General features: G+C 37.5%; 1 protein-coding gene across 5 annotated transcripts in view; it reads right to left on the bottom strand.

Annotated features, from left to right (window-relative positions):
• FGF13 (fibroblast growth factor 13) overlaps positions 1-18,980 on the bottom strand; it is a 359,287-nt gene that overhangs the window by 177,069 nt on the left and 163,238 nt on the right. For 4 of the 5 annotated variants that reach the window (XM_038748477.1, XM_038748475.1, XM_038748476.1 and 1 more), the window contains one exon: positions 5,186-5,353. The exons of the other annotated variant lie outside the window; for it this stretch is intronic. In XM_038748477.1, the coding sequence (XP_038604405.1) occupies positions 5,186-5,353 (168 nt within the window). The remainder of the gene's footprint in view (positions 1-5,185; positions 5,354-18,980) is intronic. 5 annotated transcript variants of the gene reach the window in all.

Here is an 18,980-nt window from a genome sequence, read left to right as displayed (position 1 = left end):
AAAAGCAGAATGAAATAAATTTCTAAGTGCTTAGGTGATTCCATAATAGAGTAATATTTTTAAAGTACAAGTTATCCTGATCATGGATAACTTATAACGTTAAAATTTGAAGTAAGAAATCAAGGAGAGTCAACACAGTTTAGCTAAGGAAATTTTTGAAGGGGAGGCCCAAAATTGTAATGTTTGGAGATAGAAAAAAATAAATATATTCTTTAATACTTTTCCTTCCTCTTTTTTTCCCTTTTCCTCCTACCTTCCCTCCCCCAATTTTGGCAGTTTTTGGTGTTCTCTTTGAATAAACTCAACCAACAAGAAGGATTTAAATGCTTATACTTGTAAGCTATTTGCATCCTTAGAGTGTTTCTTCTCTCTTTTTTTTTTTTTTGGCAGGGGGCGTTGGTTGTTTAAAGACAATGGATCTCATTGCCAGTCTGAGATGCGTCTCTCCAGACCAGACATGGCCAAATGCTTTAAAATAAAAACGTTACAATTCCTTTGAGGAGATGGGTTTTCTTGTGAATAACAATTGCTTTGAGGAGATAGGTTTTCTTGTAAATAACATGAAAAAAGAAATGTGAGAATGAGACCAACACTTTTTCGGTATACCTACTAACCACTGGATACTCTTCCCCTATCCCCTCTCCCTTCTGCATCACTTATGCACTTGGATCTCCTCCCTTTTGGCACTTGATATTCACCCCACCCTCAGCCCCACAGTACTTATGTACATATCTATGATTTGTTTATATAAATGTCTGTCTCCCCACCCCTAGACTATAAGCACCCTTGTGAGTAGGGTGCCTAGAGAAGCAGCATGGCTCAGTGGAAAGAGCACGGGCTTTGGAGTCAGAAGTCATGTGTTCTAATCCCGGCTCCACCACTTGTGAGCTGTGTGACTTTGGGCAAATCACTTAACTTCTCTGTGCCTCAGTTCCCTCATCTGTAAAATGGGAATTAAGACTGTGAGCCCCGCGTGGGACAACCTGATCACCTTGTATCCTCCCCAGTGCTTTGCACATAGTAAGTGCTTAACAAATACCATCATCATTATTATTATTAATATAGTGAACTTCACATAGTAAGCAGCACTCAATAAATGCCACTGACTGATCATGTAAAATACTTTAAATTTGCTAATAAGGCTCAGATTTTGAGTTTGAAAGCAAATTCGGCATTACAGTGTTTTCCAGGATGATTTATTTTATGATTTTATGCCTTTTGTGAAGTGCTTTCTATGTGCCAGGAAGTGTACTGAGTACTGGTGTAGATACAATAGACAATGAGGTTGGGCACAGTCCAACTCCCACATTGGACTCACAGTCTTAATCCCAATTTTACCAATGAGGTAATTGAGGCACAGGAAAGTTAAGTGACTTGCCCAAGGTCACACAGCAGGCAAGTGGCGGAGCCGGGATTAGAACCCCGGTCCTTCGGGCTCCCAGGCCCATACTCTATCCATTAAGCCACACTGCTTCTGAATATCTGAGGCTTAGTAAAAACCATATTCTCAACCTCTGTTTTCCAAAGGCCTCTAAAGCTGAAAAATTTTGAGAATGAATGTATAGAAAAGTAATTAATCCAATGATAATACAATCTCTTTTAGAAGACCTTAATTCTATAATTTATGGGTGCATATTGGTATCTGTCTTTTGACATTCCTTAAAATTGAATAAGAAATGTATAGAATAAAATAAAGTATAATTTCCACTTTCCCATGATGCCAGGAACACCAATAGATTATTAGGTCACTGAGGGCAGGAACGGTGTCTTCTGCTTTTAGTGTAACCTCCTAAACTATTAGTATGGTGCTTTGCTGCTTTCCACCCAGTGAGCATTCAATAGACACCACTGATTACAGGGTATGTACTTTTGCACCAATGTACTAATTGAGAATAATTAATAATATTGGTATTTGGCCAAATTCTAATCCCAAATATTTTGGTATTCCTTTCTAATTAAATACATACAGTCACATGAGATTACTTCAAAATTGGTTATCATTCAATCAATGGCATTTACTGAGCACTTACTATGTGCAGAGCAATGAACTAAGTGTTTGGAAGACTACAATTCAACAGAATTAGCAAACACATTCCTTGCTCATAACAAGTTTACATAATATGACTAACAACATGGCCTAGTGGACAGAGCACAGCCTGGGGAGTCAAAAGGACCTGGGTTCTAATTTTGGTTTTGCCACTTGTCTACTGCATTACCTTGGGTAAGTCGCTTAACTTCTCTGTGCCTCAGTTACCTCATATATAAAATGGGGATTAAGTCTGTGAGCCCCATGTGGGGCATGGACTGTGTCCACCCTGATTAGCTTGTATCTACCCCAGTGCTTAGTACAGTGCCTGCTACTTAAATACTGGAGAAGCAGCGTGGCTCAGTGGAAAGAGCCCGGGCTTTGGAGTCAGAGGTCATGGGTTCAAATCCTGGTTCTGCCAATTGTAAGCTGTGTGACTTTGGGCAAGTCACTTCACTTCTCTGTGCCTCAGTTACCTCATCTGTAAAATGGGGATTAAGACTGTGAGCTCCCTGTAGGACAACCTGATCACCTTGTAACCTCCCCAGCGATTAGAACAGTGCTTTGCACATAGTAAGCACTTAATAAATGCCATAAAAAAGTACCACAAAATAATTTACAGATCTGTACATAAGTGCTGTGGGACTCTGGATGGGGTGAATTAAGGGCTGAATAATTATATCAAACAGAAAGGAAATGGTAGAAACAGATTGCTTTTTTCCAGTATTTTGTTTATAAATTGAGCACTTGAGCTTTTCTTTGAATTGTCATAAAATTAATGGTCTACATGTGTTGTCTTACACAGACATTGAGCAACTTTAATTGGGATGTTCTTAACAAAGCTGGTGGCTGGACACAGCAGCAACAGAATCACTACCAACTCTACAGTACTGTATACTCCCAAGCCATAGTACAGTGCTCTGCTTATAGTAAGTACTCAATAAATACCACTGATCGATTAATATACCATTACCATAAATATTAGAAAGTAGCAAAGCCTAGTGGAAAGAGCACAGGCCTCATGTCAGAAGACCTGGGTTCTATTCCCAGCTCTGCCATGTGCCTGCTTTTTGACCTTGGACAAGTCACTTAACTTCTCTATACCTCAGTTTCTTCAACCATAAAATGGGGTTGATTTCTGAGGATGTGAGCCTCCTGAGGGTCAAGGATTATGTCTGAGCTGAATGACTTGTCTCCAGCACTTGACACATAGTGAGCATTTAACAAATATCACTAAAATTAGTCCCAGCCCAATTTATATCAGGCCCTAAACCCTAAGCTACTTGTACCTGGTAATATTACATTTTTGACCAACTGATCAACTCTCACTGGCTAATTGATAGATTCTAATTTAGTGGGACTAATTATTGTGGATTCCTGGATGCACAGTAAAAAGACCCGTGTTTAAGAATGGTCCAGAACTGTTGCCAGACAATTTGATGACAGCACAGAGATGAGACAAACACACACATTGCCCCTGCAGTGCCAGGCCACTTAGCAGGATAAAGAGGCTGTGAGAAACATTAAACATATATCTTTAGTGAACAAGTTGGAAGAAAAGTCACAAAATCATCCAAGATTTTCTTTGATAAGAGTTCAAGAATAAAGTCTTGTGTTGATAAGAATAAATGCAGTTTGAGCATCCTGAAAAAATCTTTAAATCTCATGTAATGGAAAGCAAATATAGTAGAATTATTCACTAAGCAAGTTCTCTTGATATGTACTAGTGATGCCTGACAAAGCAAAGATAACGGAAAGAAGTAATTCAACAACATAATTAGGAGAAAAAAATAAACAAAACACATTTTGATTAAATAAGTACAGGTTTGTACTGGTGTAATTATTCACTTTACAAATAATCAGTAAGTTGTGTGATTTTTTAACCAGTCCTCAAAATAAAGTTACTAAAATATAGATATTCTCACTAACATCACCTTACCACTACCTAAATAAATTACTTTCACATAGGCAAGATCTAGGTCTGAAAAGCAAATCATCAATTCTACTTTTAAAGCATAATTTGTAGGTCATTACAACTATATTTGAATAGTCAAAACATAGTAGAACAATCACAACCACTTAAAATTTGATTTTATGGTTTCACAAAATAGATTACAGCACAATTTACCAAAAATAATATCTGGAGAAGATATATTGCCTTGTTAATCATTACTTATGCCATGCAAAAGACTTCCCAAATCTGTATTATACTAAAAGAAGCCCCTCATTTTGACAGAAACACTACTGGAAATATAATCCTTTTTCTTCTAGAGCTGACATCAAGTCCATTTCATGCACTAAATGGTATATCAGCAGTCAAGACATGCAACATCCTAAGATTCCATTTTGAATTAGCATCTGTCATTCCCTGATGTGTCAAAACCACACTGATTGAAATATCTGATAAAGTCACCCAGCTACCCTCAAAATGATACTAATTTTGGAAATGGAAATGTACTTGTGTCGAAAGCTTACCATATTTTACTTGAAAAGGAATGCAAAGTATATAGAAAAAGTTAGAAAATATGAAAAATATTTACACTGACAAGGCATCCTTTAAGACATGAACTAGTCTAACAAATAGCAAGTAAGAGTTGTCCAACCTTTAATCTGAAAAGAAAAGCATCCTAATCACAGTTTCCTCTTTGCATGCATTTTTTCCAAATGCAATATGGCGTGCATTACATACAACATGTTCCTCCTATTTCATCAAACTACAGCTATTATGAACATTCTAATAGCAATATGCAGAAGCCCCATGGGGTGGAGAGAAAAATAATCCTGTAATCATTTCTTTTTAGTAAATGCCATTCCTTAACAAAGTGCAGCTTGGGAAAATGTAGGAGCGATGGGAAACTGACTTGGATTGATGTTGTTCAAAGTAGCAAGCAACTTTGGCAGCCAAAAAGGGCAGTGTAATGATCTTAGAAAAAAAAATAATTTGAGAAAAGCAGTAGAATCTTACTTCATTTATCGCAGATGACCTGTATCATACAGTGCCCATAACACATTCTCAGGCAAGCAAGGGAGACAGCAAGCGCATCACATTTCCTGTGTCAGTGGCACTAGAATGACACAGGCCAAAAATACACAGCACACTAGAGGGCAACGTACATTAAAAAATAAAAACAAACAAACACCAATCCATAGTGCACAAACCTTCCGGCTCTGTGTTCTCTTTGTGGTGCACTTGCTTCAGAGGGCAGCAGAAGATTTCGTGACACTTTGCACGAAAAGGGGACTCTTTTTTCTTTAATTCCGCTGATTGGATGGAATCTTGCCGTAACATAATGTACTCCTGTGTGCCAGGGGGAGCGTCATCCAGAACTGTGATCACCACATAACAAAATGAACCGAAGTTAGAGCTTACCAAAAGTGGCTAAGGACTTAAATACACTACATGCCAGTGGAAGAAAGGCAACAGTCTTTCCTAGGAAGAGTAAAAAACAAAATCTAGAAAGAACAAAGTAGAACTAATGCAGTCATGTCTTTATTCAAAACATGAATGCTGCCTAAAGAATACCACTTCAGCACATTTTAATGCCACTTGATAAACTATTAGGGAAGCAATTCCTGAAGGCAGGTTGGGACTGGTTCTAAATATATAAACTCGGGAATACATTTTATGCACACTAAGAGTACTATATGGATCTCTGCATAGCATATAGATATGCCTTTACAAATCAACAGGCTCACACGCAGACATTTTCAACAGTCATCTCTTCTTGCAGGACAACAGCCTTGCCCTTATGGATCCACAATCAATTCTGACACCCAAAGCTGGAATAAATGGGACTTGAATTTGAAAGAAAAACATGTATCACACCATTACAGAATATGCACATATAACATTCTCATCAATTATGACATGAGTCAGTGATACTGTATTGGTTAATAATGAGGTACTGACTCATGGATAGATCTCCAAATCCATGCATGCATTCAGTAATGATTTATATCATTGGCAATTTTTTCGTGGTAAAAATAATTACGGAATGTGTTTAAAGAACAGTCGGAATGTGGCAGTGTTGCAATCGGCAACACCATTTAAAAAATGGATGAAAGCTCAAAAGGGTCCCATAATGGATGGCAGTATGAATTTCAACTGATGGACCACCCATATTTTGAAACAGTGACTTCTGTATTTAACATGTGGCACTTAGCAGATGACTATATCCTATTTCCATTTTTGCATAACTGTCAACTTCACTAAAAAAGCATGTGAAATTGCCACATGACAGGTTGATTTGGCAAAGCTATTTTCTTCATCACAAGGGTTAAAAATCTTAATTCTAACACAAAATTCTAAAACAATTTGGAGTCCTTTTGGGAACAGCTGCTATTCAAAACATTTGAGATAATTTACTTTCAGAACTACATATAATTTAGTTATGAAATTTCAGTATCACAGTTTAAGATAGTTGGGTTCTATTACCCAAAATATTTGAGGGAAATTTGGGAATACTAAGAAACTCTATTTTAGGATACAGAAATCCAACCATACTACTATATGCATAGTGTATGGAAAAAATCAAATGAAAATGAAGAACTCAAAAATGGACATGGCATCAGAGATGGAGCATTGTATAGTCTTCATGAGTATACTGTCTTCCTTTTTTGATGGAACTGCAGCAGTAATGACATCATAGGTTGGCATTTCTTAAACAATAAAAACCAGCTAAGGTTAATGGTCCTCACTTGGAACTTGAGACAACACCTTCCAGAAAGTTATAAATCCCCCCAAAATGTTCTGGGTCTCAATCATTATGTTTTAATTAGAAAGTTTTTGAGACTAAGCAGCTATATTTCAGTGAAAGTGCCAAGAAGATTGATCCAAAAATTAATAGAAAAGTGGTACGTTATTGAAGAGAGCAAGGAGGTTGCTAAAGTGCAGATAATTGCTAGCCACAAAATTTCATTTTCTCTATATATATTGATTTGAACAGGAGCAAAGGTTATAGATGAAAGCATTGAGGAGTTCTCTCCTGGAGCAATAACAATAAACAGGAGGATTCGTGCCCATCTCAAAGTGAATAGCTCAAGTTTGGCTGATACTCAGAAAAATCACCTGGAATTAAGTTACTGTTCATTAATGATATTAAGATAGGCTTTAAAAATTTAATTAAGAAGGATTTACTTGCAAGAGAAGAGAGATGGTAGGTAGTTAGCATTCAAGAAATAGACTGAGTATAGAGAAGAAAGAGCATGTAGTCCCCAAGGGAGCTGAGCAAGTGTCATCACTAGCAAAGAGACAGTTTGGAGGCACAAATCACGAGTCACAAATTAAGAGCAAAAATCCACTGCTTAAAGGGGGCAACAGCTTATATGTGTATGTATAATTCTTTGTATGTATATAAAGAATTCAGAGAGAAATTTCTAATTTGCTAAAGTTAGCAAACTGCTAATCAGAAAGGGGCTAAAAGACTTCCTCCCAACTATTTCTCTCTCTTTTCTCCTTATTTTTTATTTAATTTCCCTTGAGATCATTTTAGTGTTTACCTTTGGGTTCGCTCCAGACTAGAACAAGAGTTCTTTAAAACTGTCTTGACTTCAGTTTAAATCACATGGCACTCACAAACACAGAGCTCCTGATGACTTCCCAATCTCTCTGGCCCAATCTCCTCACCCTTTGTGTCTACCCAGGGAACACTGATGAGGAGAATATTCTTCCCAATTTTGGCCCCTCCAACCCAGATTTAGGTCTTGGGCAGCTGAACTTGTCACTTTCTTCAACTGTCTGACTCTGGCCTGAAGTTAATAAGCAATTAGCAGCCATCAGTAGGCTATTCCAGTTACCATTTCTGTGAGTTGTATAGATGTAGTAGTATTATTAACCCAGCTTCTAAAGACTTTTTTTAAAAAAAGATTAGTTCATTCTCAAAGAGCAAGTGAAAAATTAGGTTTCTTCTAGCTTTTCTTCGGGGCTCCCATCCTGCCTCAGCATCTGAATTCACTTGCTTAAGACAGTCAAATAATGACAAAGCCTAAATCAAGATCTCAGTCTCAACAACACTATGCAAATCCCTACCTTAGTGCTAATATAATCAATCAATGGTACTTATTGAGTATTTACTATGCATAGAGCACTGTACTAAGTGCTTGGGAGAGCACAGTACAATAATTAGCAGACATTCCCTGACCATAATGAGCTTACAACTCTTTCAGTTCAGTTATAAACTAAACAAGACCACAATCATTCTTGGTTTTGCTTTCAATTTCACTTTTTTGGCCAGATGATTCAATACTCAGCACATGGTACATGATGACAAATGAGAAATCTAAGATCAACAAGACAACTGATATGAAGACACTAGGAGGAAACACATCATTGGCCACACCAAGCAAATATTTGCGAAGGAAAATATCTAGGAAGATGAAAGCACTAAAAACCTCTACAAAGTTTTCAAGAATTACCTGTAAATTAACAATCAGTGAGAAATAATTGTAGGGATTTTTTTTCCACACAAATCAACAAACACTATCATGATTATAAATCTGTTCAGAACTTAGAGTAAGTCCATACCAGACCTATAGGGAGGAAAATTGAGAGATTAATCCGCGAAGGGCTCCTGAAGGAAATGTGTGGCAATGGGGAGTGCTCTGTTCAGTTGGATAAGAAATGGGAAGAAGACACAAGCAAGATATGAAAAGGAACAGGAAGGGAACAGTCCTCTGGGTAACAGTACAACATAAAATCAAGGGGGGCTTACAGATCTTGGAATTCACCAGCAATTAGTGTATGACATTTATCCAACTTTTATACATCGTAATCATTTCCCTGTTTCCAGTTAATTCAAAGGGTTATTTAATCAAGTCCCTGTATTTATACCATAAAATTATACTCACATTTTTATTTAGTTGAGTGAAGGGGTAGCATACTTAATCTGCATTTGGATGAGTGCATCTGCCCTATGTTGATGAACTACTCAATTCTATATTATTAGAGCTCATTATGTAAAGTCCATTACACCCAATTTTCAAATGTAGTTCTGGTGACTAGCTCACCAATGGATAAGATCTGCTCATGAAAAATATAGAATAAAAATATAAATTTAAGACCCTGCAACTCAGAATCTAAACCAGAAGATTTTTTTATGAATTGTTCAGAGGCAAGTTAGCTAAAACAGGTCTTCATGGTTTTCCCTTAGAGCATTGGATAAAACATACTCTAAGATCACTGCCATTTAGTCATCAATGGAGAAAGGTAACATGAGTACCCTGAATAAACTAGGAAATTTGAACTTGGCAATGACTGCATATGTAAAAGTTAAATGAAAAGAAGGAAGAATGAAGCTCTTAAATTGTTTCATCTTGGCTTTGACCTTTTCCCGGATTTCAAATGACATGCTCTAAATGATAAAAGCCATTTTGGAGTTCAAGTCTTAAACTAAAGCACCATGAAAGGCTCTTCTTAAGTACTTGTTAAAACCATACTTAAGTGAGCATGTTCTCTGCCTCTTTTTATGGCATTCACAGATAAAGTCCTTATAACTAATTTATCCTACAATTGTCTCCTTTAATCCTCTAATTAAGGAGGGAGTGAATTAGGACCCCACCTGTGACTGCAATTAGCTGACAAAACTCTTCCCATCTGCAAAAGGGTTTTCTCCTCTAGAAGAAGCAGTAATTTGGTTATCTGATAAGTATACAATAACAGGCAGGTTTCACTAGAGACAATGTCAACTAACTAAACTGAACAGTATTTCAGAGTGGGCTAAACCATTCACCCTCCTATGCCAAACTGGACAAATAGATCTTTTGATCCAAAGAAATAAAAGTTTTCTTTTGATTTCCTTTCAGTTCACTGTGTGAGAGCACAATTATCCATTATGTCTGTTATTTCCAACAGGGTCCCAGAAATTGTCCCAAGACATGCTAACTGAAGCATGAGTTAAATACTGGAGTACTTTTACCATCTGGTTTCTTTTCTGTTGATGTAATTTCACCTATTTGGAATGTTCTTGAAACTGATATACCAAACATCCTGTCGAGAATACTTAAAGTCTTTCAAGGTCTTCATTTAAATTACTGCCTTCCTCTAATTCTCTCTTCTGCAGTATATATAACCTTGGAAGTCAGTGTAATTCCAGCAAGCCTGATTTTTTCTTTATAAAGAACTAAAGAATGTCCCGTATGACATACTTCTTTTATGATTTAATAGTTTTCCATTTTGTTGTATTGTACTCTCCCAAGCGCTTAGCGCAGTGCTCAGCACCCAGTAAGTGCTCAATAAATAGGACTGAATGAATCCTGTTGTCCCCTCCGTGCTACCACCCTGGAAGACTTGTGGGTGAGCTGAGTAAGGACAGGACTGCTTGATCACAACTGTCAGTGATTCTAGACTGAAAGCTCATTGTAGGCAGGGAACATGGCCATCAACTCTGTTATAGTGTACTCTCCCAAGTGCTTGGTATGGTGTTCTACACCCAGTAAGCACTCAAATATAAATGACTGTTGGATGTTCATTATTAATAAACACACTCATAGATAAATTTTATGGTTTCCTACCCACTAAAAACACTCTTCTTGAAATTTTCTCAATCTTTAATCTTAGACTTTCCTCAATCTCAAAAACTAAATTGTCATGGGCAACTCTGTCATATGTATCATTTTTCACTTTAGTCTGTAAACTCCTCATGTGTGGGGAATGTGTCTTACCAACTGTGCTCTATTGTACTCTCCCAAATTCTTAGTTCAGTGTTCTCCACACAGTAGGCATTTAATAAATACCACTAATAGATTTAAGTCTATGAGAAAACACAGCCCATAGTACTGCCTTTCACAATACATTAGTGAGAAGCAGTGTGACTTAGTGGAAAGAGCCCGGGCTTGGGAGTCAGAGCTCATGAGTTCTAACCTCGGCTCTGCCACTTGTCTGCTGTGTGACCTTGGGCAAGTCACTTAACTTCTCTGTGCCTCAGCTACCTTATCTGGAAAATGAGCCCCATGTGGGATAACTTGATCACCTTGTAATTAACCCAGTGCTTAGAACAGTGCTTAGTACATAGTAAGCGCTTAACAAATACTATCATTATTATTACTATTATAACCACATTTTCAAGGAACATCACCTGGTTGTCTCATGGTACTGCCTGAATAACATGTTTTATATACATTCCTATGCTTGCGATATACTGTCATACCAGAATTAGCCATATCAGACATATTTTTGATCCATTTCAGACATGGGAAAAATGTAGGGAAAGATATCAAGAACTACTTAGTGGATACATACCTGATATATACCATAAGTAGACTTGGATTCTGGCAACTTGTTAAAACTTTGGGCTGCCCTAAAATTTTTGATCAACATCCTAAAATTTGGATTTGGTTGAACGTCTCAGAGTCAGAGGGGCATTGTCAATCTCTTCCCAGCAATACAAAGCTGGATATTAGTTTCAGTCTTGACTATAACCTATTTCACACAGCCATTCTTGCAGATGCAAAGAATACAGATGCTAGTGTCAGAATATAATTTAATCCGATGAGAAATTCTTCAACTGAAGAGGTAATAAGCATCATCAGAAGTCATTGAATTATTCATACAGGAGTTCCTAAGCACTGAAATTCACTCCCAAGAAAAAACATTAATGATTATGAAATTTCTTAGAATAAGAAAAAAACAAAGAATGGCAGACTTAAAAAAATGTCTTTATCTGGTAAACTCTAGGAACAAGGCTGGATCTCCTTCTGTCACTGAATCTTGGTATGTCCTTAATGAACTTGTTTTAAATAAAACTGACACCATAGTAAGTGCATCTTGCCTGCAGTTAGTCAATAGCACTTACTGAATGCCCATTTTGTCAGAGAACTGTACTAAACCTTTAGTGAAGAACAACAGACTAGAAGCTTTGATCCCTGCCCACAAGGAGTTTGCAATCTAGAAGGGGAGGGAGAAATTTCAAAAAATTACAGATGGGAGAGAAAGTGTATAACCGTAGACTATAAACTCCTTTGTGAGTGGGAATATGTCTACCAACTCTGTCGTACTATATTCTCCCAAGTGCTTAGTACAGTGCTCTGCACATAGTAAGCACTCAATCAACATCACTGATTGACTATAAGGCATGCACAAAATTGCTATGAAGCTGTAGCATTTAAATGCTGAGGTGGCTCAGAATGGCTTAAGTGTAAATTGGAGGCTATAAAGTGGTGAAATTAGAGATGAATCAGGAAAGGCCTCCTGGAGGAGTTGCATGCATGCACCTCCGTTAGAGAACTGTCCCAATCAATCATTAAATGGTATTTACTGAGAACTTACTTAATTTAGAACACTGTGCTTATGTGCTTGGGAAGATACAATAGTGTAAGCAAGATAAGTTCTGTCCCAAGAGAGAAACATATTGTTGTGTTTTATTGAAAAGCTCATTTGGGGCAGGGAATGGGTCTACCATTCATTCATTCAATCGTATTTGTATTGAACTTGCCCAAACCCTTACTTAGTACAGTGTTCTGTACATGGCAAATCCTCAATAAATACAATTTATTGACAATATTCAGTACAAATATGCTTTATGGAAGTATCAAGGGTATGAGAGCTTACCCTCAATTCTGAGGGACAGCTAAATATACTCATCTAAACTCCTACACAAAATGTTCTTTTTTATCCAAACCATGGACTCATAAAACTTTAGAAACCAAAATGAACTATTAAGATAAACTCCATTAAAATGGGGGTTTTCAAGGAGCTATGCCTGTCATTGTTTCTGACTTCTCATTCAATAAATAGGAGCTGGAACTCAAGTAGGGCTGTCACTGCAAAAATTAAAACTGGAAATATATATCATAATTGGTTAGAATGCACTTAAAATATTTTTCCCTTTGAAAATCTTCTAGGCAAATGGTACTTGAATTGGTTTGCTCTTGGTGGCATTTCATGTTTAAGTAAAAAAAAAAGTAGATTATTTCAAAAAGTTTTAAGTAATAGTACCCTTAAAATAGCATTTAATGATTTCTGTGGAAATAAATTATCTAAACACCTTGTTAATAGACTTCATTCCTCTCCCTAAATATTCAGGTTTTAGATACTCCTTACAGGATTATCTATGCAGAAGTTCTATTGTGCCATCCACGTAAAGAGCCAGACTAGCTATTTTGCTACCATCTGAGAACTAATATCCCTAATGCATACTTCCAGTTGTCTTTTCCTGCGTCCTGCAAATTCAACAGATTATTGGTGATCATGCTGTCCATTTAAAGGTCCAAACTATATCATTTTAAAAATATTCAACATGAAAATATCAACAGATCAACATCAATTTACTTACTGCCCTTTTGACTTGATGGAAATTCAAATGAGTGGTAGTCTGAATTTTTGTATTTTTCACTCATGTTTGTTAGAAGGTATATGGCACAAATGAACTAATGCAGTACATTTTAATTGATGTTGATGATTTTCCTACAATAAAATGCAATTATACAGTGTGATTTTAAAAATAATTGTTATTTAATTTTTTACACTCTTCAAGTATATATGGGAAGGCATCTCTGGTCATACACAGTAATACGTTATGTCCTATATAATGGTTCAGTGAAATAAATACTCGATGACATGTTCATCGTGGTTGCTAATAAGGTAGAACATATGATATAATATTATCATTTTTATGTATCACCTCTTGCGAACATTCTCTCTATGTTAATTTCTCTCTCCTAACTCCCTGTCACTAATTTATCTTTCTGCCAATGCTGTACATGGAAGAGAATGTAGGATTTCAAGGTTTAATCTCATGAGAATTACAAATGATAATTCTTTGTTTTTGCCTTCCCCCAAAATCGGTGATGCACATCTGAAAACTCTCGCCTTTTGAAAACCTAATCCTACTCAATGATTACAAAGACGCTCCCCCACCCAGAATCAAATCCTGAGAAAAGAGGATTGTTTATGTGTTCACTTGTTTATATGAATGTCCATTTACAGTAGATGGTAGCAACAGATTTCAAATTTTGGTATGCCACCTGGGAAATAAATGCCTTCAATTTAGACCACTGAATATTTGCGGTAATTGGAATAAATCAATGAAACAGGGCTTATCTGGAGTGCACACTGGCACATTTACATTCTGTCATCATCTATGAGATGAGTTTCTATTCAAATACATCACCCCATAATTACCTGAAAAATTACAGTACAGCAACTAACATTAAAGCGTTCACATATTCTCTTCATTCTCAAAAAAACTATGGAGATAAATTCAGGAGCAAGAATTACAGTACCAGAGTGCAAAGTTTTCCACACAAGAACTCTCCCCAGCATTTAAAGGGATGTGTTATCATGCCTGAGGAAATATCAAATGTAGTGGGTTTTTATTATAGTGGGAAAGCTGTCAGTGGTTTCAAAAGAGGGCTTTTTTTTCTCTAAAATAACTGTCAATTTTATTGTGACTAGCTAAGACTTAGTTCCCTATGTGTCAAATATTCCTAGCCTCATCATCCACTCTCTGATACTTTTCCAGTTCTGCATCATGATCATAGTTGGGATTAATCCTATAAGGGCAAATGGGTGGAGAGTTAGCATGTGTTAAGAGCTTGAAGTTAACAACTGGGAAAATATCATAAAATGCCAAAGGAGATGCACACATCATTTAGGACTCTTTATCATTTTTTAATTAACAGCTTCTAATCCTAAAACTAGATTAACAACATATTCTCTGGGGCGCATTTCTCTATCCAGTCTATGGAGAAAGCACTACTCAACTAGTAATCATTAATCTGCACTTCCATCTCATATAGTCAAACCATATACGACAGACCATTACTCTCCCCACCTTCAAAGCCTTCTTAAAATCACATCTCCTCCAAGACACCTGCCGCAACTACACTCTCATTTCCCCGATCCCTCTCCATTCCCCCACAGCACTTTCTACGTATCCGTAATTTATTTGAATGTGTCTCCCTATAGTAATGAGCAGGGTCCATGTATATCAATTCTGTTGCAATGTACTTCCCCAAGCACATAGTTCACTTCTTGATTATACAGTTCTAATGACTTATTGATAGCATATTTCAGTCCACAGAGTTTATATTAGACGTCCAAGCTCGAAATTAACCTATCATGAAATGTGTCCCCTGAGTGTTCAGTTAACTCGGACATTGCATTAAACATGCTTCCTGTTGTTGCTGCTTGCTTCCCTAAAATCTCAATTGCCCAACATTGTTCAAAATCAGTTTGCCTCAATAACTTATAAATCACTTCAAAACAGTTCTTTCTTCCCTTGACTCATTTCATACATTTCTCTTTTCTCACTTACTGATGGAGTTGCTTGGTTGTACAGGTTGGTGAATGAAAAATAATGGAAAACATGTTATTCCAAATGTGACCTACACCACTGCATGTAAAAAAGAATGAAGGCAGTTATTTGACTGTCAATGCATCCATAGAGATCTTGGATAATAACTTTCTGTTTACTGAGCATCTGAAGAGCACCTCTAAGGTTTTTACAGCTTTGTCTCGGGTCTTCCGAATGACTTGAAGTTCAGGTTTTAGATCTCATCTTGAGGTTTAGACAAAAAGAAAGGTTAGGTATCTAGTCCAAACTGGCAAGTTTGTTCAGCAGAAGAGGTTGCTAGAGGAGCATAGTTGGTAACTTAATACCTGATCTTGGGCTCTAAACATCGAAACCAGATGGTGATATATGATAATAATAATAATGGCATTTATTAAGTGCTTACTATGTGCAAAGCACTGTTCTAAGCACTGGAGAGGTTACAAGGTGATCAGGTTGTCCCACGTAGGGCTCACAGTCTTCATCCCCATTTTACATATGAGGTAACTGAGGCACAGAGAAGTTAAGTGACTTGCCCAAAGTCACATAGCTGACAAGTGGCGGAGCCGGGACTTGAACCCATGACCTCTGATTCCAAAGCCCGTGCTCTTTCCACTGAGCCACGCTGCTTCTATCAATGATATCAATCAATGGTATTTGTTGAGCATTTACTGCATGCAGAGCACTGTCCTAAGCATCCGAGAAAGTACAATATAACAGAGTTGTTGGACATGATCCTGATCACAAGGAGATTCCAGTCTGGAGTTAATAAATGCATTCATGAACTCACTTCTCTTTTCTTGGCCTGGGGCAATCATTGACAAGGGATGGCATATGTTGCCTCTTGTTCAAAAGCTTTGTTTCTAATTTAGAGTTTAGTAAGATTCACACAAACAGATGTGTGATATTAAGGCAGACAAAGGAGACAATTAGGAAGCTGTGATACAGAACAATTATAATTCACTATTTGGCATCAGCTATCGAAAGCCCAAATAGGTTTTTTTCATTGGACTATTAGCATTTTTTTTCAGTTGCATTGTGCATGCAAAAATAACAAAACAAATGAAATAGCTGCCTTCGTTTGATATATTAGTAAGTTCCAGTAATAAAGTCCTGTGAGTTGGGAAATATACACTAATGGGATGATTGGAGAATTGAAAAACACTAAACTGAAAAGATATAAAGAAAATGGGAGAGGATGGAGATGAGACCCCCAAAGTAAGACAAGGGGGTGGAGAACGAAGGTTTTAGGGGAAATATGAGGAAGATTCTCACAAGTGTCTTGTTAACCTGGGAAAAGCCTTGGAATCTGGACCTCAGATTCATTATTTATAAAATGGGGGTAAGCTAGATTATGAGCCCCTTAAAGGACAGGGACTGTGTCCAGTCCCTCAGTAACCATAAACATATTTCAGCATGTAATACCCTCATTATTATAATTTTAGTCACACAAGGCATCAGTGGCTGGCACAGGTCTTACAGCCATAACATAAGTTTGATCAGAATCTTGATGTCATGTAGGTAGGTGTCACATCCAGTGCATAGAGCACAGCCCCAGGAATCAGGAAACCTGAATTTTAGTCCCAGTTCTGCCTGTAGTGGTTGTGTCTTCAGTGGTAAAGATCCTTGACCAAAGAATCACCAAAGGAAGTGGAAGAATCAGCTTTTTCCACTCCCTCCTGCATCGCCCTGCCTAGCTCCTTTTATTCACCGCCCTCCTGCCCCCAACCCCATAGCATTCATTCAGTCATTCAATCATATTTATTGAGCACTTACTGTGTGCAGAGCACTGTACTAAGTGCTTGGGAAGTACAAGTTGGCAACATATAGAGGCGCTCCCTACGCAACCACAGGCTCACAGTCTAGAAGCACTCACTGTGCACAGAGCGCTGTATTAAGTGCTTGGAAAAGTACAATACAACAATAAACAGTGATAGTCTTTGTCCACAACAAGCTCAGTAACCATAAACAGTCTAGGGGGAGCAGACAGACATCAATGCGTATCTGTAATTTATTTATATTAATGTCTTTCTCCCCCTTTACACTGTAAACTCGCGGGCAAGGAATTGATTGACTGATTCCCAGGACCAGGCTCTATCTTCTAGGCACCGCTGCTTCTAGGTATGCTTAACACATAGTAAATCCTTAACAAATATATTAATAATAAAAACAATAATAATAATTTCCTGACTCAGATGTGAAGAATGCCCTCAGAATAAAAGACCCTGCTTCAGCCCTGTTTAAGTATTTTCCCACTCCCTGCATCGACATATCCTGCTCCTTTCACTCACCACCCAACTCTACACCACTTATGCCCACATCTGTTGTTTATTTATATTAATACTGTCTCTCCCTCTAGACTGTAAGCTCATTGTGGGCAGGGAATGTATCTGCTATATTGTTGTGTTGTCGTCTCCCAAGCTCTTAGTACAGTGCCCCCTGCACACAGTAAGCACTCAATAAATATGATTGATTAAGGCATTACTCGAGATGGACAGCTGGCTAATGTGGGCAGCAAAGAATCATGGGCCACAGATCCATAGCACAGTATCAGCCTGTGGTCAATTCAGCCAATTCTGTGGTCAATTCAGCCAAAAGTGGTTCTGCACCTAGAACAGCATCACAGTGTGCCAGAGCCCTTACTACTGAGCACTGCCTACTCACTTGCTGCAGACTTTGCCCCCACAGAAACACAACTGGTGGAGAGGAGAGATTGCAAATAGTGCAGTGCAACACCTTAGAAACATAGTCAATTCCTTCAGGCACATTCTTGTTCCTTAAATCTCATGACTGAAGCCTGTCCTCACCTCAAATAACGATGATTCAAATTCAGCACACTCTCTGGACTGACAATAAGGCTAAGGAAAAATGAAGTTACGTACGAGGCTAAACTCAGATGAATACACAGCCAGCTGGAGGTATTCATCGACCACATGAAATTTAAAGCTGTTGCATTAGTGTCATCTACAAACCACAACTAACATCAAATGACTAAACAAAATGACCAAGAATGAGGTTTTGTAACTCAGCTAATTTACTCAAAGCAGTTGCTGTTAGGTATCTATTCCTCTTTCAGTTGACCAATCAGCCTACTGTTCTAATATTTCTATTATCTTCTATATATGCATTTTCCATCCAATTGATAAAACATGTGTCTCTAGTTTAGCTGGAAAGGCACTATTGGTAGTATTACACAGACTGAATCACTTTCTCACATCTCTCCTCATTTGATATATCTCAAAACAATTGTATCTCCTTTATAGTCAGGATTTGAAAATTATTCATTCTCTGGAGGTGAATGAAGCTCCAAATTTCAATATACAAGAAAAAGGGGGTAGTTCTGATTTTGAAGCTTTCTTGAATTTCCTGGCTTTTGACATTTCCATTAGTGTGAATTTTCATTTCATTTTTGATGACTTTTATTCATTTTATTCACTTTTCATTCCTTCACATATATGCCCTGGAAAATTATAATAATTATAATAATTGTGGTATTTATTAAGTGCTTATTATAGGCCAAACACTGTATGAAGTGCTGGGGAAGATACAAGATAATCAGGTCCCAGTTGAGGGTCACAGTCTAAGAGAGGGAGAACAGGTATTGAATCCCCACTTTGCAGATGAGGGAACTGAGGCACTGAAAAGTTCAATCACTTGCCCAAGGTCACACAGCAGTCAAATGGCGGAGT

Source organism: Tachyglossus aculeatus, chromosome 6 (assembly GCF_015852505.1).
Source record: "Tachyglossus aculeatus isolate mTacAcu1 chromosome 6, mTacAcu1.pri, whole genome shotgun sequence".
In the NCBI taxonomy this organism is placed as follows: domain Eukaryota; kingdom Metazoa; phylum Chordata; class Mammalia; order Monotremata; family Tachyglossidae; genus Tachyglossus; species Tachyglossus aculeatus.
This window is presented reverse-complemented; position numbering and strand designations above follow the sequence as displayed.